This window comes from Pelophylax lessonae (genome assembly GCF_965119305.1).
Source record: "Pelophylax lessonae genome assembly, chromosome: 13".
In the NCBI taxonomy this organism is placed as follows: Eukaryota; Metazoa; Chordata; class Amphibia; order Anura; family Ranidae; genus Pelophylax; species Pelophylax lessonae.
In genome coordinates, this window is record NC_138780.1 from 106238324 (window position 1) to 106254162 (window position 15839).

Here is a 15839-nt window from a genome sequence, read left to right on the forward strand (position 1 = left end):
GTCCTGTGTTTTAGATATAACCTGTGAGCTGCTGTCTGGGGTTAACTTGTCCTTGAATGGCTTTGTTGATGTTCTGTTTTACTGCATAAAGAGTTAACCATGCATCATGCTGAGAAGTGTAAGAGAGAAATGAGATACAGGCGGAGAGGAAATTCCTGTTGGAAGAGCTGCTTTCTATGTAGCTCATTGCCAGGTGCTTGACACGGAGTTGAATACTGGATGGATGAAGCTTTGGAAATGACCGACTCTAAGGAAAAGGAGCCTCCTGCAGAGAGAGTTTCTATTTTCAAAGACCCATCAGTTTCAGTGGGAATGTTAGAGTCCCATATGTTGCTACTGACATTGAGTTAAGCCCCCTCTGTCCCCCCTCCCAGACTTTTTTTCATGCTACTCTTTAATAAGACACAGCTACCAAAGAGGTTTCCCTGACTGCTCACAAAATGAATTTCAATATGTTGCCAATGAGCTAAGCGGCATGTTCCCAACTGCTAATGGATCTGAATTTCCATCCATTATTAATAGGAAATATACACTGTTTTCCTTTCTGTCCCTCCTCCCTCCTGCTCCTTGTGTTGTTACCAGCAGGACATGCCACTAATACAGCTTTGTGGGCCTGGAAAGTGAAAGGAGATCCTGGCAACACATGAGGCTGTTATATCTGCTGCATATTCCCCACCACACTCTCTTCCTACTCCATATCTTGTAAACTTTCCTGCTTCTTCCCTGTCTTTCCATCATCCCCTCATGCCTGTTTCATGACCTAGCCTTTGTCTGAGGTGTGTGTCTGCAACAACTTTTGCGCACTTGTTTTCATGTTTTCTTAGATTACAGGGCAGCGGGGCCTACCTTTTGAAGCTGACTAGCCTTTTGTCTCCCCCCATGCACTCCAGTAATTAACTTTGTCCATCTTTTATTTTCTTCCAGTCAATCGCAGTCCACTCTGCTGAGCATCTTCTCCCAGGAGTACCAGGTTAGAAGTTTCCTCCTTTGTGAAGCTTGACAGGTGCTTAATTGAATGATGAATGTCCCTTTATTTCTTTGTAATTGAACTGCCAGCCCGGTGATTGGTTTGGAAGATGTAAACCCCTCCACCTCCCTCCCCTCCGCTCTACCCCCTCCCCTTATCAAGCGTTGCCTGATCCTGAGTGGATGCCTGCCAAGCTTTACCCATCCATCTGTCTAATAACATCTATCCCTTGCTTATTTGGTGGACCCGTAATAAATTATGCTAAACCATTATTATTCTGACAATAATAATTTCCCTGCGTTGCATGGTTCCGTGTGCTAAATGTTTGCTGACTTGCACTGTCAGGGCTACTTTCCCTCGCTGACAGAGATTATGATAAACGACCCTCTCTTGGAGTGGCAGAAGGCAAGAGAGGCAGAAAATGGAGTCATTTATCATCCAGTGACGGGTGTCAGTCATATGGCAGCTCTCCAAGGAACCGTCACAGTTGTTTTTTTTTTTCCCCATTCCATTCCATTTTTTGATCTTTGGTTCTAAATATATACACCCACACACACATTTTTAAATTAAAAAGAACATTACTCCCTTGCTCTTTAGAAGTTTGCAGTACAACACAGAGGGGCCAAATGGGAATGAAATTGGAATTGACAAAAACGTACACCACGCTTTACAATTTACAAATAATTTTGTTTGCCCGTAGTGCTATTTTTTTCTGAAGTTGTTTTGGTAAATCTATTTAAATTCAGTTTGTTACTAATTTAATTGGGCAGACCTCCAGATTATAGGAAACACAACATGTCCAAAATTAAGGTCTATGCAGGTTACTTAGGGTTTTGTATGACTAAGCAAGCTGGAATATTTTTTACACTACATCATGTGTGGTTACTAATATACTGCCACACAGATCATGGGATTCGCATGAAAATTACCACTGAAAGCATTCTCTAGTCATTTAACTTGTTCGCTATCATAAATCATCAAACCTGCTTTAATGGGGAAATACTTATAACTAGGTGTGTTCCATCCCTCAACCACCTTTAAAATTATGGTAGTTAACTGGCAAAATTTTATATCTTAAAATAAATTGTATAATTAATAATAAGTTACAGTCCTAAGCAAGTTCTTTCATGCCAACGCAACCTAAAACTGATATTCAGTTTTCTCTTCGTTCATTGACGGACACAGCTCCTGATTGTTCTTAGCCATTGGGTTATACTGCCCCCTACAGTAGTAGGACACCAGGCAGAAAAAAGCTTGACTACGCCTATGGGCAGTCCCAGGGGGTATACACCCACACTCAGCTATAGGTGCAGTTTTTTTCTGCCCAGTCAGGATTAGGGACCTAGTTCCTTGCTGAATGAGGTTCTGAGCTGGCTTTTGCCACATGCTCCTCAGGAAGGCTTGTTTGGAGTTGCTGCTGACCGGGTTTTTATTGGTGCACAACGGGGGGTTGAGCAGGGTTCCCCTGCTACCCTGGGGGTTGGTGACTAGGGCAGGGATGTCCTCTAGGCTCCTTGCTGCAGTTGTTGAGCTTGGAGAGTGGATAGTTTGGCACCTGCAGGTCCGCACCTCTTGCGGCCGGATCTGGCCCTAAATTTAGGCCGTGATCTTTGGGGCCTACTGGTCAGGATCTATGTGGGGTGGCCCCAGTGAGGGTGGCTGAAGCCACTACCCTCCGCTTGGGCTTCCGCCCTCCCTCCGCTGCCCCTGGGTGGTCGGCTCCACTGAGGCTTGCCCCCAGGCGGCTGGGCATCCACAAAAATTTGGCACCTCCTTTGGAAGGGCTGGTGTTATCGGGGCAGTTTCATTTTTGATGGCAACCATGCCGCCATTATTGTGGAGGGCACCTACCCCTTTTAGCACTAAGGGACTATTAGGATACTCTGCCTGTGCTTCTGCGTCACTGCAGACGGCCCCTTTTAAAGGGGGCTATTTCCTATTGTGTGGGCCTCTATGGAGGGGCTCTGAAGCAAACCCCTTGTTTTTTGCAGGGTCCAGTAGGTAGTATATTCGTGGACCCTGGGCCTATTCTGATGCAGCTCCTTTGATTTTAGGCTGTATGTATCAGCAGTGGTCCTTCGGAGTCTTATCTGGCTGACAATGCTGGTCTGCAGACCAGAATTCAAAGGAGGCCTTATGTGATCTTTACTTTGTGGAGGATCGCCTGTTTGGAGCTTCCTTGGATGACATCAGTAGTAGACATGGGCCATTATTCTCGGCTCATAAGAAGCCTTTTTTGTCCCTCAAGGGAAAAAAGTCCTTCAGGGCCTCCCCCGGAGGTTCCAAGAGGACCTGGTCTGGCAAGCCACAAGGGGCTCTTCCAGACCTGCGGACAAGGCTTCCTTTGCTTGAGGGGGTGCCCTCGTCTGTATCTGGATTTTGGGGGACGTCTTCACTGAATTCTGGATCCGTGGACCTCTCTGGCATAGGTCAAATGGATCCACAAAGTCATTCGGTTCGGCTACAAGATCGAGGTTTGGTCTTTTCCTCTGGAAAGATTCTTCCCTTCCAACCTGCACTTGTCCCAAGATCGCTTACGGGGTCACTTTGGGGCAGTGCAAGACTTATTTCATGGGGAGATTGTCCTGGTTCCTGCTTCGGAATGTTTTTTTCAGGAGTTTTACTCAAACCTTTTTACAGTTCCCTGAAAGGAAGGCAAGGTACGTACAAGGTGCTATACTGCCTTGTGCGGGTACAGAAGTTCCGAATGGAGTCCACGGTAGTGGCTTCCCTACATCTGGGTCATTTTCTTGCTTCCATCGACATCAAGGACACCTATCTTCACCATCCAATATGTGCCGGTCACCAGCGCTTCCTCCGCTTTGCTGTTGGCGAGGAGCATTATCAGTTTGTGGCATTTACCTTTTGGTCTTGCCTCCGTTCCTCAGGTCTTCACGAAGTGTTGGCCCCGGTGCTAGCATTGTTGCGTCGGTGGGGGATTGCGGTACTGGGGTACCTGGACGATCTTCTGCGAGCAGTATCTCCGACTGCTTTGATGGACACCTTGGAGATTACTCTGCAATCTCTGAGGGAGTTCAGTTGTATTCTGACCCTTCAGAATACTGCTCTGGTTTTGTGCACAAAACTGGACTATCTGGGTGGATTCGGCCTCAGCCAGTGTTGCTTCCTCTGGAAAAACTCCAGAATTTGCAGGAGGCAATTCTGCTTCTGTTGCAGGTGCTGGGCCTGATGCCAACCTTTGATGCTGTTTTGTTTGCACAGTTCCACACGAGATCTCTGAAAAAAGAGATTCTATTGAAATGGGACACCACAGTCTCTAGAGGTGGCTTCGTTCTCTGGCACTTCAATAGGGAAATCTCCCCCCTCCCTCCCCTGTACTGGGCGGTTGTCCTCGTGGATGCCAGCCTGTCCGGGTGAGGAGGTGTCCTTGGCACAATTTGTGCTCAGGGAGTCTGGACTCTTCCTGAGTCCAGACTGCCGATCAATGTACTGGAACTCAGGGCGATCAGACTTTGTCTGGATCATTGGACATTCCGTCTTGAGGGGTGTCTGGTACGAATTCAGTCAGACAATGCCACGACCGTGGCCTATGTCTATTACAATGGCGGCACAAGAAGTGTCCTGGCCGATCGGGAAGTTGCTGGCATTCTAAGGTGGGCAGAAAGATCGTTCCAGCCCTCTCTGCTGTACAAATTCCATGGGAGGTAGAGAGGTTTCTGGCATGGTCTCGGGATCCTCTAGCCGACGCCACAGACGCATTAGTGGCTTCTTGGTGTCAGTATCGTCTGATTTATGCCTTTCCCCTCTCAAACGTCTGCCAACACTCCTGTGCAGGATCGAGGCAGCAAGGGATTCCAGTCTTTCTAGTGGCTCTAGACTGGCCCTGCTTGTCTTGGTATGCTGATCTGGTACGGTTGGTGGCCGATGCTCCTTGGAAACTTACTCTCAGGGAAGATCTGCTGTCCCAAGGGCCAATCTTCCATCCTGCTTTACAGTTGCTGGTTTTAACGGCTTGGCTGTTGAAAGCTAGGTGCTGAAGGATAGAGGTTTGTCTAATTCGGTGATTCTTATGCTGTTAAAGGTTAGAAAATCTACCTCTAGGAAGATATACCATCGTCTTTGGAAGACGTACATTGCAGGATGTGAGTGTTTGAGGTTCTCCCCCGCTCCTTTTCAGTGGCTCGGATGTGGCTTTCCTCCAACGGGGGTTGAGTAGCGCCTGGCCTTGAGTACCATCAAGGGCAAGGTTTCGGCCTTGACCGTTTTCTTTCAACGTCCATTGGCCACACATTCCTTGGTGTGTATCTTTATCCAGGGAGCTAGACACTTGGTTCCTCCAGTGCGGTCTCCATTAATGCCGTGGGTCCTCAAATTGGTGTCGTCAGTTATCCAGGAATCTCCCTTCGAAAATATCGGGAGGTTTTCCTGCTTACGTTGTCCCAGAAGGTGGCCTTTTTGGTGGCTATTATTTCTGGGTGCAGGGTGTTGGAGCTGGTGGCATTGTCTTGCCTTTCACCTTACCTCATGGTTTACAGAGCTAAGGTGGTTCTTCGTACCTGTCCGTTGTTCCTTTCAAAGGTCCTCTCTGATTTCCATTTGAATGAAGACATTGTGTTGCCTTCTCTATCTCCCAGGCCTAAACATCCTAAGGAAATTGCTCTACTTTCCCTGGATGTGGTTCGGGCATCGGGGTGTACCTAGCAAGTGAAGTTGGCCTTCAAACACAGGGTTAATTTTCCAGAATGTTAGTCTTCATGCCAAAGCTAATAAACTCAACTCCATAAAAGCCTATGTGTCCTTGTACACATAGGCTTTTACTAGAGTTTAGGAGCTGCTGCTCTCCTGTACACAGAAAAAAATTGCATTTAGGATAGGAACATTTTGATCGCTGGCCGCCAAACAGGGTAAAACGGCAGTGCGATTTTGCAGCATTTTGTGTTTTGCCACGGCTGGTGGTCAAAGTAGGCTTGTGTGCTTATAAGCCTTACTTATTTTTTCTCAACTTCTAGTTCACCTCTACTTTGCTCATGCATAGCAAATAAAATGCCCAAATGTAATTGTCTGTGGACTGCCAGCTGCTTAAAGTGCATATGTAACCAAAACATTTTTTTTTTTTTTTTTTTGATAAAGCGGGAAGCGTTGGAAGCTCTGTCAAGTTCTAATGCTTTCTAGGACTCTGATAGAGAGATTTCCCCTTACTGTTCTGTGAACAACTTCTTATAAGACAATAAATTAGGAAAGTCGCTGACAGAAATTCTTGCATTCTCCTATTTAACTTACAAATTGCATTTTAATGTCCATCCGTGTTGCTGTTGAAGAGTTTCCCTCACATCCTGTCTGGTGAAAGATTATCCCCGGTACTGTGTGTAAGCTGAAATCTCTCAAACTGTGCCCTGGACAGCAGTCAAACATGGCAGAGGTTCTAAACCTTCCTTACCCTATCCCAAACTAAAAAGAAAGCACCTGCTGTTCACACATGAGCACGTGTACTAAATGATTTTAGAAACCATTTGCAGAGCTTTCAGAAAACTTTTGACAACGTGTGGAACCCTTTAAATCACAGTTCAGCTACATTTATGGGACTTCTAAAGCGGAACTACACTTCATCTGAGTACCACAAACTAAAAATGTTATTTAATAATTTTTAATATTCAAAGCAAGCTCATCCGTCTATCCATCCATTTCTATATCTCAGTTCTTTATTTGGCTGAGAAATCATTTTGAAAAACATCACCCCAGCATTTCTGGCTATGGCCATCTTGAGCAAAACCTGGAAACAAGAAAACTGAAGAAATACATAAAATAAAAGTTTAAAACAAGTAAATACGTAATACTTTACTATCTATTTACTAATGGCCAACAGCATAAGAATTTAAAAATAGTCCATGTTGATTATGAGAGTGAAGGTATGCTTTAAACACATTGTTAATGGAAATGCGAACTGCCATTTTATTAAGCTGCTAGCAGGTATCTTTTTAAGACCTCATTCACACGGGTGCATAACCCATACCTCTGTGCAGGGTCCTGTCTATGCACCCTGGAATCACCAGTGAATCAAGCAGCCTGTCAAAATCAATGACAACCTGAGACCAGGTGGCTCTATGGATCCTCCTGCACGTGCCAGTGTTTACATCCGTGCAGGGATGGGCGCACAGCTGTTTTCACAGATAATCTGCATCCACAGCTGTATGGATGTAAACACTGGCATTTGCAGGAAGATTAGTACAGCCGTTGTGTATCTCAGACTGTCATTGACTTTGACAGGTTGACTGCATGGCGCTACACAGAACACCTGTAATTCCCTAGGTGCATAAACACTACCGTCTGAATAGAATATGTGCCTGTGTAAATGAGGCCTTCAATGCAAACACTGTGAAATTGCAAGTTAAATATAGTACACACATGCACACTTGTGAATACTTTTGCTTTATCTATAATTTATATTACCTGTCCTATTGCTATCTTGAAGAGTGTAAACCATTTACTTCCTTACCACTATTGGTGAGAGATGAAGGCAATGCTACCATCTGAGAGAAGTAACATAATGTGATGTCATTCCCTCACAAGTTTTATGTATGCACTACTTTCTTCTTTGCCAGGTATCTGGTAGTTCTATCCCCACCTGGTCTCTTCCTTTTATCAGCTACTCTTTTTGCTAAATGCTGCGGTCTATCAAATAAGGGGGAAGGCCAGATAGAACTGGGAGAATGTATATTGATCTGTGCAGTGATCTGCTCTCCTCTTTATGCAAGATTAGAAGCATATCAACATACTAAAAGTAAGGGGTAGACAGCCTATGACCTCTGAGCTATGCAACCAGCAAAGATTAAGTCAAGGGATCATAGAGAATTTTAGGTCTTACTGATATATTTGCACAGCAGCTGGGAAATCTATTGGAAAAAGTCATAAGGTGCATTGTTTTGCAAGATGGCATTCCTGCATGCACTGTTTTTAACTTGCAATTTTTTTAGAATGTTTGCATAAAAAAAAAACAGGAAACTTTGGTAGTGTTTTCTGTAGGCGTTCAACAAGTTCTAAGTAGTGCTAATGTACTAAAAGCACATTTCCAGAGGAAGAAGAAAGCTGCTTGAAATTTTCTGAAAGCTTTGCAAATATTTTGTGAAATTGTGCTGTACCCACTGCTTTTTTTTTTTTTTATATAAGCTGAAGTTTGTGTGTACAGGGCATAAAGGTTAAAACCGCCTAAAATATCTCTTTTAGGGTTTGGCAACCATCTTGAAAATGTGATGGGAGTAATTTAGGATACTAGAATTGAAATGGAGAGCGTAATCCCGAAGCAAGAGTAGTGCAACACACATTGGTAATAAATAAAATTAGCAATTTTCAGGATAGAAAAAAACAAAGATAAATAATTTTTTTTACCATCTCCTATAATCCAGTGAACTCCAAACTGTGGCCCGGGGTGCAGAAGTGGCCTTTTGCTTGCCTTTATCTGGCCCTTTAGCACTATTTCTCCAATGGATACTAGTGATGGGGCAGCAATCCTCCCACTGACAATAATGATGGGAATAGTGAAAGGTATAAAAGTGCGCTGATTCAACTTAGGATGTGCTGCTACCTTAGAATAAAAATAGGTACAAAAAAGGGGTGTAAATCAGGTGCGCTATCCCAAAGGTGTGTGAATGATAAAACGTAAAAGCAATGATCAGTGATTATGATGAAAACAAATTATAACATATTGAATGGTTATCACAATAAATAATATTCAACAGGTGCAAATCAATAGATAGAGTCCAGTGACATACTAGTGTATATCAAACAAAAGTGTCCAAAAAGGAGGTGATAAAACACTCCCAATATAAAAGTAAGTCCAAATTTGTGCTGTAATCACACAATAACTGGAAATGGTGCAAGCCACGTGATGAATAGGTACAGCGTCCCACCACCAGCTTAACTCCTTAACCGAATGTGAAAATATAAGGGTGTATAGGGATATCCCTGCTCCAAAGGTCATGCAGATTCCAAATCACTCAGGCTGGCACTAAGCACACAGAGGATATCTAAACTCTTACCAGAAGAACCTCGATATAAGCCTTGAGCAATCCTGAAATCCTGTCCTGCATGAAATCACTGTGAGATGGATGGCTGATGCGACCTCAGGTGTCTTATAACCAGAACAAACCCGAATATAAGCCTTAGGTAATCCTGAAATCCTATCCTTCTTGGATTCAGTGTGCAATGGATGGCTGATGCGACCTCAGTTGTCTTATGGCCTGCATGATTAAACTACATAACGTTTCAAAGTCAAGGTAATGGGTCAAATACACTGGTGACTCTGTGTGCAACTGTGTGCACAGAAACCGCCTTCTTCCACACACGCACACCAACTCCCCGATGATTGGCAGAGGAAGACCCGCCCACTCCAACTTTTGCACCGTTTCCAGTTATTGTGTGATTACAGCACGAATTTGGACTTACTTTTATATTGGGAGTGTTTTATCACCTCATTTTTGGACACTTTTGTTTGATATACACTAGCGTGTCACTGGACTCTATCTATTGATTTGCACCTGTTGAATATTATTTATTGTGATAACCATTCAATATGTTATAATTTGTTTTCATCATAATAATGATGGGACACCACCATTCCTCCCCACTTACACCATCAATGGGGCTCTGTTTCTCCAGCTGACACTAATGATGAGACACCATTCCTCCAATTGATGAGGCTCTATTCCTCCAACTGACTCAAGTGAAGGGGTACCATTCCTCCCACTGACACCACCAATGAGGCACTATTTCTACAACTGACACCAATGATGGGGCACTATTCCTTGCAGTAACACCGTAAATGGGGTACTATCCCTCTGACACTATTGATGGGGTACTATTCCTCGCACTGACACCATAAAAGGGGCACTATCTTTCCAACCAACACCAGTCATGAGGCGCTCCTCTATCTAAAATCAATGATGAGACTTAATTTACTGACACTGACCCCGGGGATGTTTCTGCTCACACTGGCCACAGTCCGGCCTCCTTAAACCTAAAGAACAGCAAAGTGACCTTATGTTTAGAAAGTTTGAAGGACCCCTGCTATAAACTATAAGAAAAAAAAATTCCAACTATGTATAGGGATACTTTAATTTTGCTATAAAATTTTGCTTTTAATCCCTATTGCAGAAGCTTATGAAAAGGACTCATGCAAGGCATCATGCTCCAGACACTGTGGAATTTTACTACAAATGGTAATATGTTTGTCTTTCTCTGGCAATTTTAATAAATCAGGTAAAGTGACATCAAACTCGGGTTTAAAACAAGTTCTGTTGTATTCTTAATCCCAAAAGAGTCTTCTATTTTTCTCACCCTTGTCCAAATCTCCAGTTTTTCCAAAACTGATTTCTTGTTAGAGGGTGAGTACATTTATTCTCCATAGTCTACTCTATGTAGGAATATAGCCCATCCGCCCATTCATTTCTCGCTCCCGCGATAGATGATATACTATGGGGTTCGTGGTGTGAATAGTGCAGTGTACATGACCATAACTAATCTGCATTGCTCAGAGCTGTAAAGTAGTGGACGTGTATGAATTATTTTTGGAGAATAAGGATATAGTTTAATGTCACTTGAACCTGTGCTTTAAATATACACTTCTGCATTGTGTTAATGCCACATATTGTATGATAACACACGTCATTTAAAGTATAGCTAAATGGCAAAACTTTTTTCTTGGTTTTGGATAGAGTGCAGAGGGATTAGAACACCTGTCAGTTTTAATTGCTGCTTGTGCCCCTGTTAAGCAGATTCACCCTCTCTATGTGTCCTGTTTACCATTATCAGTGAAAGTAAAAGAAAACCCCAAATTTAGGCTGTCCCTAGGAATGTAATAGAGGGGAAATCTTCCAATGGGGACACTAGTTCTGGTAACCTGGGGGTCCCAAAGGAATTCCATTAATTTACAGGGATTTCCACTAGCTTCCTGTTTGGCTATGGGACAGGAAGTGAAGAGAAATCTTCACAATAAGACAGATGGTGAAAAAAAAAATCTGACAGGGGTTATAACCCTTCTTTGGTCTATCCAAAATGAAAAAAAAAAAAGTTTTGTCTATAGTTCTAGTTTAATGCGAAGCAAGTTAATGCATGACATAACCCACTGCAAAGAAATAACTGAGCTCTTAATCTAAATGTTACTTACACCCTTTTATTTACTAAATAGAAGTTTATAAGTTGTAATAATGCTAATATACCTGGTAACCTATATTGGGCCTAAATCAAGGAAATGCTGCTCTAAAATAATATGAAACTTAAACTACTTTTACTACTTTTTTTTAAAAAAAGAATTCCATGCCCTCGGTAGGAGCTAATGATCTTCTTTTTTTTCCAGAATTTTAAAGAGGACCCTGCCAACAAAAAAAGAAAAAAAAAAGTCAGCAGCTATAAATACTGTAGATGCTGACTTTTAATAGTCTTTGGGTTCCCAGCTGCTTCACATCCGGTTCCCAATTGAGCATTCATGATTTGCACTGTCCTTTGTGGATGTCCTGCAGCCTCCTACAACCTGTGACGTGTCCCAGGAGATTGCGGGGCAGGGAGCGGTGTGAGGTGCCGAACTTCCGCCCAGGTTGCCTAGGAGATCTCGGTGGAAGTGGAGTGGGTATCTGCCAGAAATAGGTACCCGCTTCCTAAGAAAAAAAAAAATTCCAAATATGTTAGAGGAGAAGGGGAGGATTAGAGAAAGCGGAACTTGAGTTTGCAAGTGAAGTTCCACTTTATATTTAACTCATGGTTGGAGTTCCACTTTAAATACATTTACTAATTCATTATCTTTTCTTTTTCAAACCTATTTATGCCATACGCAAAGCTGGGTGGAAACCTAAACTTTAAAATGGGCATGAATGACCAAAGAGCCATGTCTCAGTCAGGGTCTCCAAGATAGAAAAGAAGCTAGAAAGTCACTAACCCAGTGGGTTCCACCTATTCCTGGGCTATCTGTTGTGAGGGAACTGACCTTTTAAAAAGAAAAAACTTTGTATTTTTCTAAAGAGACATTTTAGGTTGTTATAGGAGTGTTTGTCTGAAAATCATGTTAGATGTGTTTTACAAATTGTAATGCTTGTTCTCCTACATATTTGTAATGCTATTAAATGTAGAGATTTGTAGTTGACCACTAGAGGGAGGTCTCTATTTGACTTGGCCTTTTCAACCTCCTGCTTAACAGCTGTTAGGGCATCATCCGTATAGGGAACTGCTGATAAAATAGTGGCATATCGTAACCACCATGGATATAAATATAATTACGGAGAAGACTATGCATTCTTTCTAAGCAGAACCCATTTATGTATATATTTAAGTAGTTTAAAGCATACATGAGGTTAGGTTGTTAAAAGTACTGCTGTCATTGAATCGCTTTCCTATTAAGTATCTTGGGATCCCTGAATCACTCTGGTATGTAGATTTCAACACACTTTCAAGGTAGACAACCTGGCTCTACCTCCTCCCAATTCTTTTTGGGTCACTGGTGCCCATTTCTGTAATGAGTTTCTTTGGCTAATAGTGAGACAGAGGAGGCAGTAGGGGGGTGGGATCAGGCTGTCGACCTGGAAAACAGGAGGAAATTTCCATCTAGAACACTGAATCATTGGGCTGTTTGAAAAGTAAGGCAACTTGTGGGCATCCAGAAGTGCTTGCTATTCCGTGACAGCTGTACTTCAGAATCCTAATTATAACTTCAGGTTTGCTTTAAAAACTGCATTCTTTATCAGAACCCCCTTTTCATTGTTCTTGTTTTTTAGATCATGTATTGTACACAATAAATTGGCCTATATAAGCATATGGTCCAAGGTGGCCTGTTTAAATTCTGTAATATTTGTCACATTATCTTTCAGGTACTTACATGACATAGCGACAGACCCAACAGCACCTGTCCTACTCAACCTAGCTAATGAGGTAAGGCTAAGTTGGTTTACAAACAGCAGCACCTGCGTGTATTGCCAGCAGCTGTGCGGAATGTACTGTATGTGTCATATCTAACAGTCAGCTATATTTACACATAAAGTCTAATTGCATGCATGCTGAGATGGGCAGTGTAGAAAACACATTTTGGTAAACAAAAGTGTGTGAAAATAGATTTCCATATGCGGCTGTTTTCAGTCACTGTTGAAAATGTTTGTCATTTACAGTTTCATAAAGAAACCGTTCCATGGATGCTGAGGTTAAAAATAAAAACTAATTTGCATGTCATAAAACATATCCAATTACATTTATTGAGGTTTGCTGCTGCTGTGAGCTTTACCTCTCCTAATCTCACCCATATTTTCTGTACAGGAATAAACATGAATGCTTGCCTGGCCAAGCTAAGCGTATGCATTTGTGGTAGGGACAGCTTACACTGACAGTATTCTTGTGTCCGAGGTCCTGGGTCTGCACACCTTCTGTGGTCAATAAAGTGTATGTATACCACTTGCCGACCCACTTACAGTAAATATACTGCGAGTGGGTGGCACAGCTAGGTACGTCTCAATGTACTTCTTGTTTTGGTGCTGTGCATGCCCCCTTCTGACCCATGCTGTGATTGGCTACAGCACGAGTTTGTCAGCAGGTCGTCAACCTGCTGATCGGCTGTAGCCAATCAATTTGGCCCTGTGTCTTGTTTGTTAACACAGACACAGGATCTGGCTGGTTCTAAACTCCCTAAACCCTTTTTATTCAAGGAGAGAAGAAAGCCAGGTCCTGTGTGAGTAAAACCCGCACATATACATTTGCAAACACTTTAGGCACATTTTACCCTTTGATTGCCCTGCAGTCATTAGTACAGTGTACAGTATTTATCAATGATCAATGTATTAGTGTCACTAGTGAAGGCAGATAGCATTTCTCCCAGCCAGTGTCTGTTAGGGTCCGATTGCCTGTCACACTATCGCAGCCACACTAGAAGTTGTTACTAGTATAGTGTCTGTACTGATCAGTATCTTGATCATGATCAGAACCATACTAGTGTCCTCAATAAGTATAGTGTCTCCAAGGATCAGCCTTGCGTTTAGCTCCCCCCCACCAAACAAGTGCAGTGTTAGTATAATTTTTCCACAGTGTTAGAAAGATCAGGACTAATCTCTGCTAGCACTAGAAATCCCTTTTTTTTCTAACGCACAAGCAGTCTGATTACTAGCCAGGTGCTTTTATTCCCATAGTCACCACTATGTATCTATCTGTAAAAAGCTAGTGCTTAAAATGTCTAAAGAAAGGTACTTTAGTGAGGAGGCCTACAGGATTCTGAGCATGACAAATGAGCGAAGAAAAAGCTGCCCTGTCAGAATCAGGCCAGAATATGAACCTGTAGAAAGCAGCGGCACCCTGACAGCTAGCTTGAACAATAGTGAAGAGGTCCCTGCTAAAAACTTGGTGTAACCAACCACATGTTGGTGCAGTGTTAGAAATGCATGATTATGTTCCTATGCAGTAGGGCGCAGGTACTGGCACTGCACTACTTGTAGGTGATCTGGCAAGCATCAGCGGTGTAGTCCATCCTGGCCTTTTAGACACCAGCACTGCAGTATTTCATTGTGAAGTGGTGAGCACCAGCAGGGCAGTACAAGCTGGTGAAGTGGCTAGTGTTGTAATGCAACCACACCCACCAAGAATGTTTGCAAACCCTAATTGGCTGCCCCCAGATTCAGCAGCACCCAAAATCCCCAATGGCCACGTGAAGATACACAATGTGTTTTATGCGTTTCAGTGACAATACCCTCTGTTATCCCAAGGGTGACACTGACTATGATTGGCTTTACTAAATTCAGACCCTCATAAATGACCTGTCACAGAATTTTTGAGATGCGTATAAACAGCAAAACATCTGCATAGATGAGTTCTTTGTATATTTTACTGGCAAGCTTGGAACTAAGCAATATCTCCCCAGCCAGCATGCAAGATATGGGATCCAAAAGTATAAGCTCTATGAGAGGGCTACAGGCTATGCATTCCACTTTAGAATTTATGGGGGAAAAGACAGTAAAATGGAGCCCTGGAATGCCCAGACTACATGGAGAACAGTGGTAACATAGTGTGTGACTTGTAGTCACCCTTGTTCCATAAGGGGTACCCTTTGTACATGGACAACGTTAATGCAAGCGTGACACTTTCTAGATGTTTGTTCAATAAAGAAATTGGCTGCTGTGGCACCATGTGACCTAATCACAGGGGCTTCTGTCGATGGCTCATTAAGAAAGGCTGCTTGCACGATGAAGAACTACTAACAGTAAAATGGAAGGACAAATGTGATGTATTTATCCTGTCTTCCATTCACCCAGACACAACGGTCCAAATTTACAGTGTCTTTTATATTACTGGAAAGCCTCTCTGCGTCCACGACTATAATCTAAATATGGGAAGTGTAGACTTCAATGAACAAGCCGTATTTAGTCTCCCACATATTTAGACAAAAAAGTCTGTATATTTTTTTTAATTTGGCTATATACAATGATTTTGGTATATACAAAGCTGCTGGGAGAACTGGAAGCAGGAGACAATTATCTCAGCCCTTTTGCACCTAGAAGGCACTGTGGACCAAAGCCCAAATCCAGACGCAGTTACCTGGCTTTGTGAGAGGCACTTTTCAGATATCCTCCAACCTACCCCAACACAAAAGATGTTGTGTCTGTGGTAAATGTGGAATAAGGCATGACACCCATTTTTTTTTTGCCCCTATTGTCCTAGCCAACCTAGCCTCTGCCTCAAGGAATTCTATCACTGCCACACACTAGTGGTCTATTAGTCTAGGGTACATATAACTGTGTAGAAAAAAAATAAAACTTATGGGGGAAAATAAAATCATCTTGGACTCAACAAGCCTCTCAACAAATACCTTGGGATGTGTACTTTCCAAAAAGGGGTAGTTTGGGGGGGGGGGGGTTGTTTTTGCCCTGGCATTTTAGCCCCTCTACAAATGTGATTG

The 15839-nt window shown here is 42.8% G+C and overlaps 1 protein-coding gene across 2 annotated transcripts in view; it reads left to right on the forward strand.

The window, feature by feature from the left end:
• CDIN1 (CDAN1 interacting nuclease 1) overlaps positions 1–15839 on the forward strand; it is a 685937-nt gene that overhangs the window by 134418 nt on the left and 535680 nt on the right. The window contains exons 3-5 of one of the 2 annotated variants that reach the window (XM_082275090.1): positions 925–970; positions 10076–10140; positions 12778–12838. In XM_082275090.1, coding sequence (XP_082131216.1) covers positions 925–970; positions 10076–10140; positions 12778–12838 — 172 coding nt within the window. The remainder of the gene's footprint in view (positions 1–924; positions 971–10075; positions 10141–12777; positions 12839–15839) is intronic. The other variant, XM_082275091.1, reaches the window with a different exon arrangement.